General features: G+C 45.8%; 1 protein-coding gene across 7 annotated transcripts in view; it reads left to right on the top strand.

Moving 5' to 3' along the window:
- The window catches only part of DNM3 (dynamin 3), a 369,829-nt gene that overhangs the window by 254,530 nt on the left and 96,864 nt on the right, over positions 1 to 18,435 (top strand). For 6 of the 7 annotated variants that reach the window (XM_030572453.1, XM_030572454.1, XM_030572452.1 and 3 more), the window contains one exon: positions 4,966 to 5,077. The exons of the other annotated variant lie outside the window; for it this stretch is intronic. In XM_030572453.1, coding sequence (XP_030428313.1) covers positions 4,966 to 5,077 — 112 coding nt within the window. The remainder of the gene's footprint in view (positions 1 to 4,965; positions 5,078 to 18,435) is intronic. 7 annotated transcript variants of the gene reach the window in all.

The raw sequence follows: 18,435 nt of genomic DNA, 5'->3' as shown, positions 1-18,435 counted from the left end.
CCATGCATATTTTGTGTATTTCTGGTTCCATGTTCTTCACAGCTATAAATGTTTGCATATAAACAAGATTTGCGTTGCTTAGAAATTCACCTACTCCTGCTTCATACTCCCCTGTCTGATGTCATTAACTTGGGTTTATGACATCACAGTTAATTGCTATTGAGATGATAGTGATATCCCAAGATTCTTGCATCCCATGTGAAATAAACAGATGATGCTTAAAGAATATCCTGTTTCTGTGAAAATATTTTTAGTAATTCTAAAAAGCGGAAGAAAAAAAGATAATTTCAATTGTTTTTTAAAAAAAATCAGTTTTTCATGAAACACCAGTGGATCCTTAATGAGTAGAATCATACAAGATTAGGGTTGGAAGAGACCTCAAGAGGTCATCTAGTCCAACCCCCTGCTCAAAAAAGAGCCAACACCAACTAAATCATTCCAGCCAGGGCTTTGTCAAGACAGGCCTTAAAAACCTCTAAGGATGGAGATTCCACCACCTCCCTAGGTAACCCAATCCATTACCTCACCACCCTCGTAGTGAAATAGTGTTTCCTAATATCCAACCTAGACCTCCCCCACTGCAACTTGAGACCATTGCTTCTTGTTCTGTCATCTGCCTCCACTGAGAACAGCTGAGCTCCATGTTCTTTGGACCCCTCCCCCCTTTCTGGTAGTTGAAGGCTGCTCTCAAATCCTCCCTTACTCTTCTCTTCTGCAGACTAAACAAGCCCAGTTCCCTCAGCCTCTCCTTCCAAGTCATGTGCTCCAGCCCTCTAATCATTTTCGTTGCCCTCTGCTGGACTCCAACTTGTCCACATCCTTTCTGTAGTCGGGGACTCAAAACTGGACACAATACTCCAGATGTGGCCTCACCAGTGCCGAATAGAGGGGAATAATCACTTCCCTTAATTTGCTGGCAATGCTCCTACTAATACAGCCCAATATGCCATTGGCCTTCTTGGCAACAAGTGCACACTGCTGACTCATATCCAGCTTCTTGTCCACTTTAACCTCCAGGTCCTTTTCTGCAGAACTACTGCTTAAACAGTCAGTCCCCAGCCTGTAGCATTGCATGGGATTCTTCCATCCTAAGTGCAAGACTCTGCACTTGTCCTTGTTGAACCTCATCAGATTTTTTTTGGCCCAATCCTCTAATTTGTCTAGATCACTCTGGACCCTATCCCTACCCTCCAGCATATCTCCTGCTCTTCCCAGTTTAGTGTCATCTGTGAACTTGCTGAGGGTACAATCCATCCCATCATCCAGATCATTAATAAAGATGTTGAACAAAACCAGCCCCAGGACCAATCCGAGGCACTCCGCTTGATACCAGCTGCCAACTAGGCATCGAGCCATTGAGCCCAGCAATCTAGCCAGCTTTCTATCCACCATTCATCCAATCCATACTTTTTTAACTTGCTGGCAAGAATACTGTGGGAGACCATATCAAAAGCTTTGCTAAAGTCAAGATATATCACGTCCACTGCTTTCCCCATATCCACAGAGCCAGTTATCTCATCGTAGAAGGCAATAAGGTTGGTCAGGCATGACTTACCCTTAGTGAATCCATGTTAACTGTTCCTGATCACCTTCCTCTCCTCCAAATGCTTCAAAATGGTTTCCTTGAGGACTTGCTCGTGTAAAACATGTTAGTTTCTTTTTGTAAGATTCTGTTACTTACAGAAAACCTGAGATGTTCTTTAGAGGTTATTTTTTTCCTTGGTTTTGGACAATGCTGCTCATATATCTATTTGAGGAACAGGGTTAAAAGAGTCCAGTGAAGAGTGTGCTAAAATGGGCCTTGAGACCTGGGTTAAATTCCCTGACCCCACTCCCCAACTTCCTGTGTGACCTTGGATGAGAGAGTCTCTTTGTGCCTCAGTTCCCCATCTGTAAAATGGGGATAATAGTACTTACCTACCTCATGGATAGTGTGAGGATAAATAAATAAATTAAAGATTGTGAAACCCTCAGTAATATAAGTATCTGGGATGGATAGAGGTGTACAGTAACTTAGTCATGGCCGTAGGATGCACAGACAGTCATTAGCACACCTGGACTAGAATTCAGGAGTCCTGACCCACTCTCCTGCTGTAGCCAGTAGCCCACACTCTCTTCTCATTCATTGCTTAAAATACAGTGAAATTTGATGTTGAAAATAATAATTTTCATTGCAAGAACATAATACTCTGGCATTCTAGCCCTGAAAAAGATTTTTTGACTAGCTAGTGGTTTTATTTATTTATTTATTTATTTATTTATTTATTTATTGCTGCAGTAAAATATATTTTGATTCTTGCCATCTTGTGGAATATTGTGTCCAGTTCTGGTGCCCACAGTTCAAGAAGAATGTTGATAAATTGGAGAGAGTTCAGAGAAGAGCCACGAGAATGATTAAAGGGTTAGAAAACCTGCCTTATAGCATTAGACCCAAAGAGCCCTATCTGTTAAGCTTAACAAAAAGAAGGTTAATGGGTGACTTGATCACAGTCTATAAGTACCTACATGGGGAACAAATGTTTAATAATGGGCTCTTCAATCTGGTAGAGAAAGGTCTAACATGATCCAATGGCTGGAAGTTGAAGCTAGATAAATCCCGACAGGAAATAGGGTGTAAATTTTTAATGGTGAGAGTAATTAGCCGTTGGGACAATTTACCAAGGGTTGTAGTGGATTCTATCACTGACCATTTTAAACTCAAGATTGGATGTTTTTCTCAAAGATAGCCTTTGTGAATTACTTTGGGGAAGTTGTATGGCCTAGGTTATACATGAGATCAGACTAGATGAACACAAAAGTCCCTTCTGGCCTGGGAATCCATCAATCTTCATGTTTTATAGCTTTTATTTTGTGCCTCCTCACATTTTAGCTGATCTTTTTTCCGTAACAGAGGCAACCTAATTAATTTACCTAAAACAGTTAAAACCAAAAAGTTTCCAGGCAGCAAATCAGCAAGTTCTATCCAGCTGCCTTGCTTAGCCTCTCTGTCTTTTGTCACCATATCCTTTAATTTAATGCTTTACTTTACACATATTGATTCCAAATTCCCAAACGCTGTAGATTAAATAAGATTCAGATATCTCTGCTCCCTGTCTAAGATAACCCAGATTTCTTAGCTGCTCGTGTGTGTAATATATTTAGAGGAAAAAGAAATAATACTTCTTAAATCTCTAATCGGTCAAGTCAGAATTGTACCCATCATCTTTTGCAGTTTTAAATATATAAACTCACTAATAATGCCATGTATGCCTATATGCTGATATGGGCATGTTTCACTTCAATATAGCATAACACGAATCACTACCCATGATAGTACAGCAGTAGTAGTTTATTGCTAAATGTCCAGGTTTTATACCCATCTGTTTCCTGATACTCCATCTGAAAAACAGGCTTAGGAGTTAGTTGTCTTTCAGATGATATTGTCATTAATAGGGGAGGGAAACTCTCTGGCAAAGGTGAAGTATATTGTACTCCAGATATGTAAAAGGTGAAAGTCCCAAAGTCCCTGGAATGCTAGAGAAATGAACTAACTAGTAGTAATACTGGATATGTTTTTCTGGTTGCACGCTGTCTCAAAAATTCTCTCAAAATATGGTAACATATATTGCAAGAGAGAGTGTTTCTAATATAAAATACATTTGGGCGTCTAATTATTGCTGTGTGAGTTAGTGATCTTTGTCATCCCCCCAAAATTGCTCCATTGGTGCTAGGAAAAACAGTTTTGTTGCAGTTAAAAATGGATTCTTTCATCTCTATTAAGATCTGGCAACATGTGGTTTTGCAATTTAGCTCAGCTAAGTTTGTAGCCTTTCCTGAAAAGACAGTTGGCTGACCAATGTACAACAATCTAGTCTGTGTACAGACATTGAATTGAGTAATAATTAATGGTTACACCATAAAGGGAAAATCTTGTTCAATTTAATGGAGGATGTATAAGTACCACTGCCCTGTGGATCATGTATTTTTTCTTCTTTCTCTTTTCTTCCATTAAGCTACTCCCTAAACACAATTATAGCGACTTCTTGTTATTAAATTAATTACATACAGTAGGTCTCTAGTTCTCAACCAGGGATCTGCGGTCCCCTAGTGGGTCAAAAGCAGGTTTCAGGGGGTCCACCAAGCATGGCCAGCATTAGACTCACTGGGGCCCAGGGCAAAATGCCAAAGCCCCGCCATGTGGGACTAGCTCAGGGCCCTGAGCCCCACCCCCTGGGGCTGAAGCTGAAGCCTGAGCAACTTAGCTTCGCAATGCCCCCTGTGGTGTGGGGCCCTGGGCAGTTGCCCTGCTTGTTACCCCCTAATGCTGGCCCTGACTTTTACATGCAGAAAAGCAGATGTTGTGGCACAGGTGGGCCGTGGAGTTTTTATAGCATGTGGGGGCTGGGGGGAGCTCAGAAAGAAAAGGTTGAGAACCCCTGCAGTAGATGATATGTGTATCTGAGGTACTTTTATGGCTATGGAATCATTTTGTGTTTGAGAACTCAGTCATTTTTAAATATTTTTCCTTTTATTGAAGATGTTCAGAAGCTAAAACTGAACTAGTATTGTACTGGAGAGATTTACTATGGGGAAAAAAAGCTCATTACTAATCTTGATTTTCATTGGCTACAGCAGCTGCCAGTCAGAGTCCTTACAATTTTGTTGGCAGTTCTTCCACAACTGTCTTTGTCCTCTGCATTCCAGCAGCATTTTGCCTCTAAATGTGTTCTAGTGTTTGTTAATAGTGTGGAAAGCCTGATTTTTAAAATAGATCTGAAGTTTCTGTAACTACAGTGCATCCAGACCATTATTATTTTAAATTAACATTTTTAGGTCCTATGTGTAATTATCAAACCGACACTTGTCTCCCCTTCCAAAAAGCTATCAAATAATTATAGATCCTGAAGGATTTTTTATTTGAAATGCTGTGTACGTGATGCAGAGTAGCAAAGTTCAAATTTTACACTGTAATGTTCTATGTTCTAGGAATGTTTACAAGGATTATCGCTTCCTTGAGCTGGCCTGTGATGCCCAGGAGGAGATGGATAGCTGGAAGGCATCCCTACTGCGTGCTGGTGTCTATCCTGATAAATCTTCAGTAAGTTAAACACATCACTAGTTTTTCAGTAGCTGCCCTGGGTAAGAGTCAGAAAAATGCTAGGAAGAGTTTTTTTAAAGCTCTGTCTGCAGATGTCCTGAGAGCTTTTATGTTTTGCTTTGCTGTACTTGAGCTGACACTCATGGCTGTTTTTAATGGTTCACAACTCAGCAGTAAAATTACATTACAAGCCCTCCAGCCAACAGAGAAATATTTTTTGTTAATTACATCAGTCCTTCAAGTCCAAATAATAAAAATACTGACACCTTTTTAGGGTTTTTCTTCAACTTCACAGTATCTATTCCTGTCTTTGAAGATGACAGATATTTTGCAGAATGTTAATATTTTCCTGCAGACCCCATATTCTAGAACTGAGGGAGGTATTCCAGTTTGTTATGCAAATTTCTTTTACTGCTTTACTGCCTCTCCAAGTACACATTTACCCAATTAAGTGGAATATGAAGAAAACTGAGTAGGAAAAAAAAATAACTGTAACAGTTGGACGTACGATACAGAAAGCCAGGAAATTATTTTACCAGACTGCCCTTTCATAATTTTATGGCCTTTGTCAGTCTGTGTCATGTTATTTATACATAGCGCAAGGGAGTTTGGTCCAATTTCCAAAGTGACCTCATTACTTAAGTCTGTCTGAGCTTCTGGTTTCAATGTAGCTAAGGGCCACACTAGCATGGATTCTAGTGCCAGGGCAGAATCTCAGTACAGGATGCCAGTGGTAATTAAGGCCTACATTAGACCTATGGATATTCCATTTTCTAAATAAGTTTCCATCAGAAGAAGCCTTTGTAATTTTTGACAGATTTACAGTAATTGCATTCCCATCTTCATGATGGAACTCCCAGGGGACTGGGTCAATAGCAGGATTTTCTTATTTGGTACTTGGGCAGTTTGAGCTTGTGGAAAAACTCTTTGGTAGTATTTTCTGTCTTCACTGGTATTTTCAGCACCTTCCAATTGAGTATCCTTAGGGAGATTCTAAAGGCACAAATAGACTTTCAGTAGGACTTGGGAGGCTTAACTGCCCTTGTGCCTTTGAAAATTGTCCCTTAATGTGTAGTTTACCTTTCCTTCATTAACTGTTTCACTCTGTAGTGGTGTGAATGGATTATTCTCCCATCAAAGAGTTTGCACATCAGTCTGGCTGGTGGTGCACCCATTTTGAAGTAATTTGCTCCTCTCCCCAGCTCCCCTCCTCTTCCTCCTCCTCTTACACAAGTACTACTGTCCAGCTCCCCGGAGTCCACTGCTCTGGCTTCTTATAACATCATCTTCATTTCCCTCTACGTATTGCCGCCACCGCCCCCACTGCTCCTGCTTTCACTAGCCATCCACTCCATCTGACGTTCCCAACTCTGACCCGCCTACTATTTGTTGCTTCTCCCATGTGCATGCAGCCCGTAGTTTTCTCTCCTCATACCAAGCTGCCACTCCAGCACTACCAACCCAATGGCTCAGAGTTCATTACCTTTCCACATCCCTCCCACACCCAGCTGGATTTTTAAGGAAGTTTTTAAACAAATTATTTCAGGAATAAGTAATGGAATAAAAATGGGTCAAATACCAATCCATAGGCAGCTCACTGAATACCTAGCAACCAGCTAATACATTGCCATTGTTTGTTTCCTTTTTCATGATCCTTCAGTCAGTTGTCTGTCTGTGCAACAGAACTCAGCTCGCCTTGCCGCTGGCACAATGCTCTGGGCAGTGGGGCTCCTGCAGAGCTGCAGCCTGACACAATGCTCTGTGCTGCACGGTGGCGTGGCTGGCTCCAGCTGGATGGCACAGCTGCCTGTCCTGGTGCTCTGGGCGGTGTGGCTATTGCGCTGCCAGCCACCAGTGCTCCAGACAGCGCGGTAGAGGGAGTTGGATAGAGGGCAGGGGAGTTCAGGGTGGTGGTCAGGGGACGGGGGTGTGGATAGGGAGCAGGGCAGTCAGAGGGCGAGGAACAGGGGGATTGGATGGGGTAGGAGTCCCGGGGGGGCAGTCAGGAATGAGAGGAGGGGTTGGATTGGGCCATGGGGGCAGTCAAGGGACAGAGAGGGGTGGATGGGGGAGAGGTCCCGGGGGGGGGCATCAGGGAACAGGGGGGTTGGATGGGGCAGGAGTCCCCAGGGAGGCTATCAGAGGGTGAGAAGCAGGGGGAGTTGGATAGGGGTGGGGGCCAGGCCACACCTGGCTGTTTGAGGAGGCACAGCCTCCCCTAACCGATCCTCCATACAATTTCAGAAACCCAATGCAGCCCTCAGGCCAAAAAGTTTGCCTGCCCCTGATCTAGACCATCCCTGACAGGTGTTTGTCTAACCTGCTCTTAAAAATCTCCAGTGACTGAGACGCCACAAGTTCTCTAGGCAGTTTATTCCAGTGTTTAAGCACCCTGAGAGTTAGGAAGTTTTTCCTAATGTCCAACCTAAACCTCCCTTGCTGCAATTTAAGCCCATTGCTTCTTGTCCTATCCTCAGAGGTTAAGAAAAACATTTTTTTCTTCCTCCTCCTTGTAACAAGCTTTTACATACTTGAAAACTATTATCATGTCTACTTTCAGTCTCCTCTTTTTCAGACTAAACAAACCCAGTTTTTTCAGTCTACCCCCATAGGTCATGTTTTCTAGACCTCTAATCATTTTTGTTGCTCTTCTCTGGACTTTCTCCAGTTTGTCCATATCCTTCCTGATATGTGGTGCCTAGAACTGGACACAATACTTCAGATGAGGTCTAATCAGTGCGGAGTAGAGTGGAAGAATTACTTCTTCTGTCTTGCTTACAACACTCCTGCTAGTACATCCCAGAATGATGTTTGCTTTTTCTGCAACAGCGTTACACTGTTGACGCATATTTAGCTTGTGGTCTACTATGACCCCCAGATCCCTTTCTGCCGTACTCCTTCCTAAGCAGTCATTTGCCATTTTGTATGTGTGCCACTGATTGTTCCTTCCTAAATCAAGTACTTTGCATTTATCTTTATTGAATTTCATCCTATTTACTTCAGACTGTTTCTGCAGTTTCTCCAGATCAATTTGAATTTTAATCCTATCCTCAAAAGCACTTGCAACCCCTCCCAGCTTGGTATGGTCTGCAGACTTTATAAGTGTACTCTCTATGCCACTGTTTCTCAAACTGGGTTTGCTGCTCCAGGCCAATAGGAGCTGCTGGAAGCGGCGTGGGCTGAGGGACTTACTGGCCACCGCTTCCAGCAGCTCCCATTGGCCCGCAGTGGCAAATCTGAGCCAATGGGAGCTGCGATGGGCCAGACCTGCGGACGGGGCAGGTAAACAAACCGGCCTGAGCCGCCAGGGGCTTTCCCTACAGAAGCGGCGACCCCAGTTTGAGAAACACTGCTGTATGCCATTATCTAAATCATTGATGGAGATATTGAACAGAACCTGACCCAGTACTGATCCCTGCGGGATCCCACTCGTTATGCTCTTCCAGCATGACTGTGAACCACTGATAATTACTCTCAAGGAACAGTTTTCCAACCAGTTTTGCACCCACCTTATACTAGCTCCATCTGGGTTTCATTTCTCTAGTTTGTTTATGAGAAGGTCATCTGGGACAGTATTAAAAGCTTTACTAAAGTCAAGATATACCACGGCTACTGCTTCCCCACTATCTACCCTGTCAAAGAAAGCTATCAGGTTGGTTTGACATGATTTGTTTTTGACAAATCCATGCTGACTGTTACTTATCACCTTATTATCTTCTAGATGTTTGCTAATTGATTGCTTAATTATTTGCTCCATTATCTTTCCAGGCTAATGAAGTTAAGTTGACTGGTCTGTAATTCCCTGGGTTGTCCTGATTTCTTTTTCTATAGATTGGCACTATATTCGCCCTTTCCCAGTCCTCTGGAATCTCTCTCATCGTCCATGACTTTTTGAAGATAATCACTAATGGCTCAGATATCTCAGTCAGCTCCAATCAGAATACTCTTATTTGGTAGAGAGCTTTGCATGTCAGTTAAAGAGAATTGGAAAATATCCCGTATGAGTATAACCTCTCAGGCAAGTCTTGTCCTTCTTTGTGCCTCGATCAACAGTAGATTAGTATTCATATGAGGTCGGAAATGGAAGAATTAATAAGTGGGCGGATCTCTTCTAGCGTAGTATCTTATCTTAAGTGTCTATCAGGCCAAAACCACTCTCAAAAAGATGGTCAATATTCAGAATAGTTAAGGGTTGTTGAAGTGTTGATACAAATTCAAATCTGTAGTTGTCAAGACTGTTGACTAGAAGAAAAGCTTCAGAAATGTCATAAAATTTACAAAGTGAGTGAAGTAATTTATTTTATTGGATCAACTTCTGTTGGTGAGGGAGACAAGCTTTCAAGCCACACAGAGATCTTCAGGTCTGGGAAACTTACTCAGAGGGTACGTCCAGACTACCTGCCATATCGGCGGGTTAAAATTGATTGCTCGGGGATTGATATATCGCGCCGTCTGGATGGGTGAGTAATCCGATCTTAGATATTCGACTTCAGCTACGTTATTCATGTAGCTGAAGTTGCGTATCTAAGATCGATTTCCCCCCCCTAGTCTGGACCAGCCCAGAGTGTCACAGCTAAATACAAGATGAAAAATATTGTTCAGTATAAGTAGTTAACACACATTTCAAGGGACCATTGAAGATGAGGTGGCCCATTAACACCCATCCAGTCATAGGGAGGAAAGGGGGAAAAAGCAGTTGGCGAGGGTGTGTGTATGTAAATGGGTTACAGATTGTTTTTAAAAGCCATAAATCCAGTGTCTTTATTAAGAGTTTTAGTGTCTATCAAACTTATGAATTTAAGCTCCCAGCCTTGTCTTTTGAAAGTGTTATGCAGGTTTCCTTTGAGGATGAGGACTGATAGGTCAGATATACAGTGATCGTGTTGTGACAAGTGTTCACCCCAGATGATGTAGTGATTTTGTTTTTTATCATTTTTCTGTGTAAGTTCATTCAAGAGCATAGTGATTGTCTTGTTTCACCCCCATAGTTACTATAGGAGCATGTAGTGCACGGAATGAGTACACCACATATTGTGATAGATATGTGTAGGCATCTATCTTGAAAGGTATGTTCCCAGGGGCGTAATCATTGTAGCAGTGGAGATATGTCTGCAGGTTTGCATCTGTTATTCTGGCAGGGTCTGGTGCTGCTTTGAGTTGATGTGTCCTGGTCTGTGGGGAGCTTGTTTCTGATGATGAGCTTGAAGAAGTTGGGGTGTTGTTTGAAGGCCAGAAGAATGGGGTCAGGAAAGATACCTTTCAGGATGGGGTTCCCATCGAGTATGGGTTGTAGCTGTTTGATGATACCCCGTATAGGTTCCAGTGTGGGATGGTAGGTGAGAATTAGGGGTGTGTGGTCAAAGGTGATTTTATTTCTGTATTGAAGCAGGTTCTTTCGGGGTACTTGGGTGGCCTGTTCCATGAGGCGATCTACTTCTCTGATGGAGTGTCCTTGTTTGGGGAAGGCAGTTTTGAGGTCTCTCTCCCAGACTTTCTCCTTGGAGCATATTCTGTGATATCTGAATGCCTCACTGTAGATAACATATTTGTTGGTGTGTTTGGGGTTGTTACTGAAGCTATGAAGATAAGTAGAAACCCACAGACCACCACATTTCACAAATTCAGTAACCACTCTGAACACACCAAGAAATCTGTTATCTACAGCCAGACACTCAGATATCAGCTCTTCAGTAACCCAGAACTATTTTGAATGTTAACCATCAGTTTATGAGCGGGTTTGGCCTGATGGACACTTAACAAGTGGTTACTGTACAAAAGATAGGATAGAAGAGATCCACCCACTTATTAATTCTTCCATTTCCTCATGTGAATACTAATATACTCTTAATTGAGGCACAAGAAAGACAGGCCTTGCCTGAGAGATTATACCATTAGGGATCTTCTCAAATTCTCTTTGGTATTCTATAACTGACATGCGAAGCTCTCTACAATAAAAGTAATTTTACTGACCGAAACCTTTTAGGAATGGTCTCCAAGTGGTTGGTAGTTACTTTTCTACCATTTAGTAGTGTTGGTCCAATAAAAGATATTATTTCACCCAGCTTGTCTCTCTAATATCCTGAGACCAACATGCTTACAGCACCATGGCGTACATGAAACTCACCATGAGCCAGGGGTGCTGGAACCAGGGGGGGCCAGGGCCCTCTCACCTTTTGAAAGTGGATGGGTCTGCCCGTCCACTTTTCACCATGGGCCCTGCCTCTCCTTTTTTCCCCCAAGGCCCCAGCCTTCAGCCAAGCTGGTAGCTGGAGCCTGGCCGGGAAGGCCAGGCAGCTGTGAGGAGCCATAGACCCTTCACCTGCCCAGGGTGGGGGAGAGGGGACTGAGAGCAGCCCCCGGCCCGTATCCCCATCTCTCAGATGCTCACCCAGGGCAGGAGCCGGAGTTGGGTCGAGGTAAGAGATTCATGGGCAACTGTGAGGACCGTCCACCTGCCACGGGCAGGTGGGGCAGGGACACAGGCCAGGGAGGGGCTGCTCTTGGGCCCCACCCACCCTGGGTAGGTGGAGGGGCCTGGGCTCCCCGGCCCCGCTCTGGCTTCCAGCTTGGCCGGGGTCAGGGTCTACGGGGAAGAGGAGGGGCAGAGGTAGGGCAACAGAGGGGTTTGGGGGGCCTGGCCCCCCACCTGTGGGAAAGCTCTGCCACCCCTACAGTCAGTTCTCACAATTCCTCTTAGAGTTCCAAATGTCAACAATTAATTAAAATTACTGTACTTTTGAAAAGTATCCAGTCTTCAGGCACCATTCTCTGGTATTCATTGAGGAGGTGGTAATAGATATTAAATGGTGTACGGTGAAGCAGCCCTGGTAAGGATCTGCGGTGTAGTCTCTTTTAGTGGTAGAGATTACTTCAAGCAGATTGGCTAGTAAAGTGTGCTTCCAGCATACCAAATGACTCCATCTTTTTCCTGTGCTCCATACAGGATAAACACATAAGATACTGGAGCAGAGATATTTCAGGTCTTTTCTAATGTATTTAAAGTATCCATTGATGAGTGGATTAATGGGAGGGATTTTCAGACGTTCACAGCAGTGGCCTAACTCTGCTCTTTTTGAAGTCATTGGGAGCTTTACCACTGACTTCAGTGGGAGTGTAGCTAAGCTAAGGCTGAGCACTTCAGAAAACCTGTCTATAGTACATACATTTTAATATTTGCTGCTATATTCATTAAAAAATATATATAAGTGTTTGGCTTCACCAGTTCATGTGTAATACAGCTTTACTATACTAAACCAACTGTAAAAATAGAACCAAAAAAAACCCTATACGGAAGCAGAATAGTTGATTATTAAATAGGTTTAAGGAATGATTACCAAGTTGTTTCTTCTGTCCTTCACACTGTCATGGATATCAGAGCAAGTAGGGAGTGTGATCCAAAAGCACACAATTCTATCATAGCCAAATATTTGCAGTTAAACCTGCAACAGACAGAATCATGGGCCCCAAGTCTGCTCTTGTGGAAAAGACAAATTGTGCATTAATTCCCATTTTGTGGAGCATACTGTGACAAAGTTCCTCCTCTACTGTGGTGGGTCCTGCGCTTATTGGCAGATTTGCACACCTCAGTGATCTTCCCCGCAGTCTGGATCAATTCCTCCTGTGTCTGATCAGGAATTGGGAGGTTTAGGGGGAATCCGGGCCCGCCCTCTACTCCGGGTTCCAGCCCAGGGCCCTGTGGATTGCAGCTGTCTATAGTGCTCTTGTAACAGCTGCATGACAGCTACAACTCCCTGGGCTACTTCCCCATGGCCTCCTCCAAACACCTTCTTTATCCTCACCACAGGACCTTCCTCCTGGTGTCTGATAACGCTTGTACTCCTTAGTCCTCCAACAGCACACCCTCTTACTCTCAGCTCCTTCTGCCTCTTGCTCCCAGCTCCTCACATGCACTTCCTCTCCTCTGGCTCCTCCTCGCCTGACTGGAGTGAGCTCCTTTTTAAACCCAAGTGCCCTGATTAGCCTGCCTTGATTGGCTGCAGGTGATCTAATCAGCCTGTCTGTCTTAATTGGTTCTAGCAGGTTCCTGATTACTCTAGTGCAGCCCCTGCTCTGGTCACTCAGGGAACAGAAAACTACTCATCCAGTGACCAATATATTTGCCCTTTACCAGACTCCTGTACCCCACTGGCCTGGGTCTGTCACATATCCCTCGCCCCTGCTCAACACCAAGGGGTTGGGCAGCTTGAGATGCTGGACAGTGCACACGTGACAAGCCATCAGCATTGCCGTGACGGCTCCCTGCTCTGTGTTGCACACGGAACTGGAAAGGTTGGAGGGATAAGAACTACCTGGTCACCCTTGTTTTCTTCTCCTTGTTCCGCTGCATCCATTGAAGAGAGGCATGGTCGGTCACGAGGACAAATCTGCGCCTGAGCAAGTAGTAGCGCAATGCTTCCATGGCCCATTTTACGGCGAGGCACTCTCTCTCCACCACTGCATATTTTTGTTCCCTCGGAAGGAGTTTCCAACTGAGGTAGAGAATTAGGTGTTCCTCCTCCCCAACCATCTGTGATAGAATGGTCCCCGCCCCTACTTTCGATGCATCTATCTGCAGGATAAATTCCTTGGTGAAATCAGGGGCTGTCAGTACGGGGTTACTGCAGAGGGCAATCCGTAGGTCTGTGAATGCTTCCTCTGCTGCGTCAGACCATCTCACCAGATCAGGTCCACGGGCTTTCACTAAGTCTGTCAGGGGGCTTGCCCTTGTGGCAAAGTGGGGGTTTAATCGTCGGTAATACCCCACTACACGTAGAAATGCCCAGACTTGTTTCTTGCGACATGGTCGGGGCCAATTTTGGATGGCCTCCAACTTGTTCACTTGGGGTTTTACCAGACCTTTTCTCACAATGTAGCCAAGATATTTGGCCTCTGTAAACCCTACAGCGCACTTGGCAGGGTTTGCTGTAAGGCCAGCTCGCCTGAAGGTGTCAGGAACTGCCTCCACCTTCTTTAGGTGGGTTTCCCAGTCTGGGGTATGAATGACCACATTGTCCAAGTAGGCAGCAGCATAACTGTTATGCGGGCATAATAGCTTGTCCATGAGGTGCTGGAAAGTAGCTGGGCCCCCATGTAGTCCAAAAGGGAGGACAGTATATTGAAAAAGACCCTCTGGTATAGAGAACGCAGTCTTTTCCATTCCGTCTTCCGCAAGAGGAATCTGCCAGTACCCGTTTGTCAAGTCAAGAGTAGTCAAATACCGGGCATTACCCAGATGATCCCCTAGCTCATCTATGCAAGGTATGGGGTATGGGTCAAACTGGGATACTTCGTTTAGTCGCCGGAAGTCTTTGCAAAACCTTGTGGTGCCATCAGGTTTGGGCACCAGCACGATTGGGCTAGACCGCTGACTGTGGGATTCTTTGATGATCCCCAGCTCCAGCATTTTCTTTACTTCTACTTTTATTTCCTCCCCTTTGGCTGCTGGCACCCGATAGGGCCTCGTTGTTCTGGCCCCAGGGTTCGTGATATATGGTGATATGTCTTGGTTGTTCCACTCGGTTTTGTCGAGAACACATCTTGGTTCCGGAAGATCATCTCAGACACCTCATTCTTCTGGTCTAGTGTTAAATCGGGAGACACTCTCACCTGTTTGGAAGGCTTGTTTTCCTGGGTTAGGTCTTTTTGGACAGTTATGCACGCCTCTTGTGCATGCCAGGGTTTCAGAAGGTTGATGTGATAAATCTGTTCTTGTTTTCGGCGTCCTGGCTGACGCACCTTGTAGGTTACTTCCCCCACAGGTTCAACCACCTCATAGGGTCCCTGCCATTGGGCCAGTAGCTTGCTTTCTGCCGTGGGTACCAACACCATCACCTGATCCCCTTGTTGGAACTGTCGGACTTTTGCCTGGCGATTGTAATGGGTTCTCTGGGCCTCCTGTGCCTTTTCCAAATGTTCCCGTACAATAGGGGTGACCCAGGCTATCCGGTCTCGCATCTGTATTACATGTTCTGTTATATTTCTCCCCTCATTGGGTTCCTTTTCCCAGATCTCTTTTTGGCGATATCTAGTATGCCACGGGGATGACACCCGTATAATAACTCGAAGGGGGAAAACCCAGTTGAGGCCCGAGGTACCTCCAGGATAGCGAACATAAAATAGGGTAGTAGGGTGTCCCAATCCTTCCCGTCCCGACTTAGCACCTTCCATATCATAGCCTTGAGGGTTCAGTTAAACCTTTCTACCAACCCATCAGTCTGCGGATGGTAGACTGACGTTCTCAGGGTATGTATACGGAGCAGCGTACAGAGGTCTTTCATTAGCTTTGACATAAATGGGGTTCCTTGGTCTGTTAATATCTCCTTTGGTAGCCCCACTCAGGCAAAGAGCCCCAGCAGCTCTTTGGCTATCGTTTTAGAGGCTGTGTTCCGCAGGGGGACAGCTTCTGAGTAGTGAGTAGCATAGTCCAAAACAACAAGTATATATTGGTGGCCCCGAGCCGTCTTCTCCAGGGATCCCACTAGGTTCATGGCTATTCACTCAAAGGGGACTTCTGTGATGGGAAGGAGTATTAAAGGTACCCTCAGGTGGGGACGGGGACTATGCAGCTGACACTCTGAGCAGGATGCACAGTACCTCCGCACTTCTTCATGTACTCCGGGCCAGAAGAACTGTCGTAGGACTTGTGCCAGGGTCTTCTCTACTCCCAAATGCCCCCCCCCCAAAAGATGACTATGAGCAAGACTTAATACAGCATTCTGGTGTTTTTGAGGTACTACGATCTGCCGTACCTTCTGCCCCTGTACTGGTGCAACCTGGTACAAGACATTCTTCTCCATTATGAAGTAGGGTTCTGGTCCCTGGGTTTTCCCTTCCCTATCTATTTCAGTCACCTCCTTCCTAATGTTGTCGTACCTTGGGTCTTCAGCCTGGTCCCGTCCCGTCCAAAATTTCCTCTCCCGGGGCTAATCTGCCCAAGATCTAGGGGCCCAGTCTCTGTTGCCTTTACTGATTCAGAAGCATTAGGGTGGGGGTCAGACTCAGGTGCTTCTCCCTCCTGGGTGCCCTCCTTTTCAGCTGCTTGGGTCCACCTACCTATGAGAGCGACCCTCTGGCTTTGAATCAGTATTCGGGTCCCCAAGGCCTTAGCTGCCCTCCTTTCCATTTTAGACTTTCTACCCTGTCTGGGAATGGAAAATAAATCTGGGGATATTTCAGAGAAGACTGGGGGTTGACAATCTACTGTGGATGCCTCACTAACTTCAGGATTCCCCTTTTCCTCCAATCCTCCTACTGAGAGTAAGTTTCCAAACCTTGGGAAGTCCCTCCCTATAAGCAGCGGGTATGGGAGTTTAGGGACTACACCTGTTGCTACCTCAGTAGTGTTCCCCTGAATCTCGAGTTTTACTGGGATGGTGGGGTAATAACCAACTGTCCCATGGACGCATGTTATCCTTGTACGCTTAGCCCACAGCAGCTGAATACACTTGACGAGCTTCCCTGAGACAAGCGTGATAGCACTCCCTGAATCAACCAGTGCCGTGGTCTCTACCCTATTTAGTTTCACTGGTCTGGTGTACATATGTGGGGTTAGTGAGACCCACACAAGGCGGATTAGGGAGTGTGGGTCTGCCCAGTTCCCCAGGTTACACTGCATTGGCTCCTCAGCATTGGACACTGTGCAGCTATATGTCCTCACTCCCCACAGGCATAACATCTGTATGGAGCCCTAGGCATTCCTCGGTCTCTTGGTTTGGGCAATCTAACATCATGTTCCTCTTCTCCCTCAGTGCTTCGACTCTTTGTGGCCTCTGGTGGGCCTTCAGGCCCTCTTTTTTTCCACCTGGGCCCTCCTGGTGGCCCAGTCACCCGGGCTCTAGGGCTTGGTACTGCTAGTTTAACCAGGGATGCCTCTTCCTTAACTGGTCATATCAGCCCCCTTGCTGTCCTTTGCCTCTCTACCAGTGCAACAACCTCATCATAGGTGGAGGGTTTGTTCTGGCTTACCCAGGCACGAAGGTCTGGCAGTAGTCCCCTCATGTATCGGTCGATGACCAGAACCTCTAGTATCTCTTCCGGACTCCGGAACTCCGTTCGCAACCACTTTCATGCGAGATGGATGAGGTCATACAATTGGGACCATGAGGTTTTGTTTTCCTGGTACCTACACTCATGATACCATTGGGCCCACACTGCGGTAGTTACCCCAGATCTGGCCAGCATCTCCACTTTCAGCTGGGGGTAGTCTGCTGCAGCCTCTTCAGGCAGATCATAGTTAGCCTTCTGGGCCTCCCCACACAGGAATGAGGCAAGGATGCCAGACCACTGATCTCGAGGCCAGGCCTCCCGTAGGGCTGTCCTCTCAAAGGCCAGAAGGTATGCCTCTACATCATCCTCCCGCATCATTTTCTGCAGCCAGTGGCTGGCCCGTATGATCTGCGTCCCATCATGGCCGCGGTTCAGCTCTGTAAGGGTCTTTACCTGGTTTACCAGTTCCTGCAACATAGGCCGGTCTTGAGAAGCCTGGTCCATCAGCAGGCGATTAGTCTCTTGCTGCAGCCGCACTGCCTCCTGTTGGGCAGCTGCCTGAACACGGGTAGCCTCCTGCTGGGCCGTCATAGCTTGTATCAATGCCCGCACTGAGTCATCCATTGTGGTGAAAAAAAAATAAAAATAAACTCTACTCTTTTTTTTAAATTGCCCTCCTTCTGCTGCGCTGTGCACACCAAATCCCACCTCTGACACCAGTTGTGACAAAGTTGCTCCTCTACCTTGGTGGGTCCTGCGCTTATTGGCAGATTTGCTCACCTCAGTGATCTTCCCCACAGTCTGGATCAACTCTTCCTGTGTCTGATCAGGAATTGGGAGGTTTAGGGGGAACCCGGGCCCGCCTTCTACTCCGGGTTCCAGCGCAGGGCCCGTTGGATTGCAGCTGTCTATAGTGCCTCTTGTAACAGCTGCATGACAGCTACAATTCCCTGGGCTACTTCCCCATGACCTCCTCCAAACACCTTCTTGATCCTCACCACAGGACCTTCCTCCTGGTGTCTGATAATGCTTGTACTCCTTAGTCCTCCAGCAGCACACCCTCTCATTCTCAGCTCCTTCTGCCTCTTGCTCCCAGCTCCTTACACACACTTTCTCTCCTCTGGCTCCTCCTCGCCTGACTGGAGTGAGTTCCTTTTTAAACCCAAGTTCCCTGATTAGCCTGCCTTGATTGGCTGTAGGTGATCTAATCAGCCTGTCCGTCTTAATTGGTTCTAGCAGGTTCCTGATTACTCTAGTGCAGCCCCTGCTCTGGTCACTCAGGGAACAGAAAACTACTCATCCAATGACCAGAATATTTGCCCTCTACCAGACTCCAGTACCTCACTGGTCTGGGTCTGTCACAATACGTAAAA

This window comes from Gopherus evgoodei, chromosome 8 (genome assembly GCF_007399415.2).
Source record: "Gopherus evgoodei ecotype Sinaloan lineage chromosome 8, rGopEvg1_v1.p, whole genome shotgun sequence".
NCBI classification, from domain to species: domain Eukaryota; kingdom Metazoa; phylum Chordata; order Testudines; family Testudinidae; genus Gopherus; species Gopherus evgoodei.
This window is presented reverse-complemented; position numbering and strand designations above follow the sequence as displayed.